The 4,271-nt window shown below is 39.2% G+C and overlaps 1 protein-coding gene across 1 annotated transcript; it reads left to right on the top strand.

The window, feature by feature from the left end:
* The first annotated feature begins 238 nt into the window (after nt 1-238).
* LOC104445087 (protein SRG1) lies at nt 239-3,700 on the top strand. Its single transcript, XM_010058899.3, has 4 exons — nt 239-616; nt 732-979; nt 2,603-2,927; nt 3,346-3,700. Exons 1-4 carry the CDS (start codon nt 356-358, stop codon nt 3,589-3,591), a joined length of 1,080 nt encoding a protein of 359 aa, XP_010057201.2. The 5' UTR covers nt 239-355; the 3' UTR covers nt 3,592-3,700.
* Nucleotides 3,701-4,271: the final 571 nt, after the last annotated feature.

The raw sequence follows: 4,271 nt of genomic DNA, 5'->3' as shown, positions 1-4,271 counted from the left end.
TATTTTAAAAATTTAGAAAATTCGGAAAATTATTAAAAGTAGGGGACCAGGTCAGGGCCCGGCCAGGAAAGGAAATGGGCTGTTTGATCCGGCCCCATAACAATGACAACGGCATAAAACTAAACAGTCATTTTGGATGAAGAAAAATATAATGAAAGAATTATTTAATATCTTTAATTGGCATCAAGAATCTCGTGGGGTATGAAAGCGAATACAAATATAAATATAGTGTGCCTTTAAGTAAGCCATTATAGTGAAGCCCACTAAAAAAGAGTTGTAAGTTCATTAGCTCTTTATCCATTACAAATTACCACATCTTTTGAGGTTCTTGTCGTCCGATCCTCTCGTTGCGACGATGGAGGTGAATCTCATGAAGCTTGGCAGTTCTCTTCCAGTCCCATGCGTTCAGGAGTTGGCAAAAGAGGCCATAACCGAAGTCCCGCCTCGCTATGTCCGTACCGACCAAGATCATCCGTTCATGCGTGATGATCATGGATCTTTGTTGCTTCAAGTACCAGTAATTGACATGAACAAGCTCTCGTCAAGCCATGACGATTTGGTGGAGTCCGAGCTGGAACAGTTGCACGTTGCGTGTAGGGATTGGGGATTCTTCCAGGTACAATTTTCATGAAGGCGTACTTTTACTTTTTCTTTCTGTGAGTAGTACTTAAGACAAATGGTCTGGATTTCTTTTTCAAGAATAATCGATCCTTTTTTTTTTCTCCACGCAGTTGATAAATCATGGGGTGAGTTGTACATTGGTGGAGGAGGTGAAGTTGGGAATCCAAGAGTTCTTCAAGCTTCCGATGGAGGAGAAGAGGAAGTTTTGGCAAGAGGAAGGAGACGTGGAGGGTTTTGGGCAGATGTTTGTTGGGTCGGAGGAGCAGAAGCTTGATTGGGCCGACGTCTTCTTCATGGCGTCCCTCCCACGACATTTGAGAAAACCTCATCTTTTTCCTATGCTTCCTTCTCCGTTCAGGTTCTCTCGCTCTCTCTCATGCATTGAGACACTTTAGATAAAATGGATATTTCGTTTAAAAAAAAATTCGGGGTTGTCTAAATTTGGTGGAATAGACTTATTACCCCTCCAAGCCTAAGACATTAAGATGAAGTAGGTTTATATTGGCAGATTTGATTTCCCCAATTTCCTCCTCCCTCTTTTCTTCTATTTTCTCCCTTTCTACGTCTGCCCTTCTCATTCCCAACATGCACCGACATAGCTTCCTACCTGACCATATCTCACACAGGACGTCTCCACCGCTGTTGCTCCACCCTCACTGACGAGCCACTTGACCCTCGCCATTCATTATGTCAAAAACTAAACCAATAGGTGAAGAGAGATATTAAAGAATAAGGTGGATGACTTTGATATTAATATTGAAGGTTCAACCTAAATATTTAATCTGATAGGTATATGGAGATTACATATATATGATAAATATATAAACTTCATAGTCAAGCGATGTGAGATATTTCAACATATCATATTAGCATTACTCACTCTCTCTCTCTATTTCACAAAATAGCTGAATTAATTTTATGTAATAATGTCAGTATCTCTAGTGTGTCATGAAACAATAATTCATGTGGGGTTGTCTTCGTGCTCACGGGACCACCACTCTACTTGTCCTAGTATAGTCACTTTCGTAAGCATAATTGGTCGATGAGTTGAACTTGGGAGCGAGGACAAAAATTGTCGCTTTCAGCTTTTCACGGACAAGGGAGATGATCGTTCACGGGATTTGTTGGGTACACGTATGTAAACATTCTACATTTGGATTCAGGCAAATTATAGCTGGCCAAATCAAACGAAGATCACGCTCAAATTATTTTATAATGTCTACTGACAACTCAAATGATTTGCACATCCCTTGTCCATAAAGAGCAATTTAATCAAAGTGGGGGAGATTTCGAGGTGATCCTATGCCCGGTTTTCTGGCATCTATTGAGTAGCAGTTTCTTAAGGGTTTGCTACCTATTTAATCATAGATAAGTAGATTTTAATTTTTATTGAAGATCTTTTTTAGAGTTTGTGTATTACTAGACTTTGTGTATAAATAACGATGAAATCTACTTAGCTACAACACACTTCGACGGAGAAACACTTCGTTGAAAGGCCAGTAGGGATTAGTATTAGTGTGAATGTACGAGAGATGGTTACCTTAAATTCAAGAATAAGAAGTGCGGTATTGGAATTCTAATGAGTTTGAGTTAATTAAGAACATCAATGGTCTGTCATTTATAGAGAACTCTCGTTTATGACATATACAAGATTTGGAAACCATACATGACTTACTTTGCATACATCGTAAGATTAATGAAACTATGTTAACAAATTATGTCTATAGTATGTGATCAAATCGCAAATTAGGATTAATGCTAAGTTTGCATGATAAGATTAGCAAGGGCCGAAAATATAATAAAACTACATTATGAGTCGGATGCATGGAAGACTAGCTTCAGGATTAGCCCACATCATCAAGGATATCTTAACTTTACAGCGAATATTGTATGCTTAGCCTGTTTACCGTCTTCTACAGATCCCGTCCTCTCTCTCGTCTTTGTAACCTATTCTTACATGTATCACCTTATCATTATGCAGAGAAGTCTTAGATGAATACAGCTCGGAGCTGCGAGACCTTGCCATGAAGATACTCCTTCTCATGGCAAAAGCTCTGCAGATGGAATTTAAGGACATGATAGAACTGTTTGATGAGGGCAGGCAGGCCTTTAGGATGAACTATTACCCTCCGTGTCCGCGACCTGAGCTTGTCACGGGCCTCACTCCTCACTCCGACTCCACAGGCCTCACCATTCTTCTCCAAGTCAATGAAATGGAAGGTCTCCAAGTAAGGAAAGAGGGCAAGTGGGTCTCTGTCAAACCCCTCCCTAATGCATTCGTTGTCAACGTCGGAGACATTTTAGAGGTAAGTATTACGATTGGCCCTATTTCTACTGCTTTGACACGGAGTTCCACCTAATTTTGTTTGCTGTATGAGCTAGTATTGTCTATATCCATCTGCTGTTGATGACGAAACTATAATATCATACACTATCCATCTAACATTTCACTTGTAAATGTTCAAGAGGGACGAGTTATCAATATAAATGAAAATTTATGCGCTGTGAACGCAACAATAATCTTGAATAAAATGGTAGACATTTCAATTATGAAATGTGGGAAATTTGTACAGCTACATGTATATTTTCCAAATCCCCAGTTGGACATCATTGTTTATTGATATGCAATGAGCTAGTTAGTTTGATCTATAAATTAAACAATTTCACGAATAAAATCCATAAGAGGAATGACAAATTAGTCTGTGTATTTGATGATCGACACAGATTGTTACAAATGGCACTTATCGTAGCATTGAGCATCGAGCAATGGTTAACTCGATGAAGGAGAGGCTCTCGATTGCTGCATTTCACAGCCCAAAATTGGAAGGGGAATGTGGTCCTGCACCGAGCCTGATCACATCGGAAAAGCCAGCCTTGTTCAGAAGAATAGGTATGGCCGATTACTTGAGGGGTCTCTTCTCTCGTGAGCTCCAAGGGAAGTCATATATTGACGTAATGAGGATTGAATAATATCTTTATGTTTACACTCTCCATGTACTTCAAATAAGTGGATCATGTATTGACGGAGTATCTGTATAATCCATATTCATTTCGCTCCCTCCTTGCTTTTGTTTATCAATTTCATGCCTTTTTTCTTTTTTCTGGATGACATTATAGAGCCCTTTAACTCTTATGCATTTCTTTTTTGTTGGGAAAACAAGTGAACTTTACTCATAATAAAACAAACCAGCGTAAATCTGTTACAGAGAATGTATCAGTGCAACGTTCTCGAATTTCTACAAATATATATTCTTCTTACCAATGCAAAATGTGCATTGTTACATCATAACGAAGGCTGAACTTTATCATTCGTAACAAACCCATTAGACAAGTGGAGTGAAAAAGGAGGATGAGATTCGACTTTGTGAGCTTTAAAGCTCTTGCTCACCGGGATGAGAGCATGACTTATAACGCACAACCTTAGAAGAACCGACAAGTCTTTTTCGATATGATCAAAATCTAAATTAATATTTTGAGGATAAGGTTCGTATTGGTTTTGCCACTTGGTTCAAGGAAATAGCTAGTAGGGAATCGGTTTCCTTCAATGGGAACTCCACAAAGTGGATAGGCATGAATTTCCCTTCCCATGGTGGTCTTCATTCGACCTCTGGAACGAAGATTGGTCTGCAAGTTCGTTGGTCCATGTCTCT

Source organism: Eucalyptus grandis, chromosome 5, assembly GCF_016545825.1.
Source record: "Eucalyptus grandis isolate ANBG69807.140 chromosome 5, ASM1654582v1, whole genome shotgun sequence".
Taxonomy (NCBI): domain Eukaryota; kingdom Viridiplantae; phylum Streptophyta; class Magnoliopsida; order Myrtales; family Myrtaceae; genus Eucalyptus; species Eucalyptus grandis.
The sequence above is the reverse complement of the archived record's forward strand: the minus strand, read 5'-3'. Positions and strand labels throughout refer to the sequence as shown.

What these genes read in the sequence shown, in the direction of transcription:
- LOC104445087 (XM_010058899.3), top strand. Translation starts at nt 356, where the DNA reads ATGGAGGTGAATCTCATGAAGCTTGGCAGTTCTCTTCCAGTCCCATGC. An exon ending in GGGATTGGGGATTCTTCCAG is followed by an intron (nt 617 to 731) that starts GTACAATTTTCA and finishes TTCTCCACGCAG; the next exon opens with TTGATAAATCATGGGGTGAG. An exon ending in ATGCTTCCTTCTCCGTTCAG is followed by an intron (nt 980 to 2,602) that starts GTTCTCTCGCTC and finishes ATCATTATGCAG; the next exon opens with AGAAGTCTTAGATGAATACA.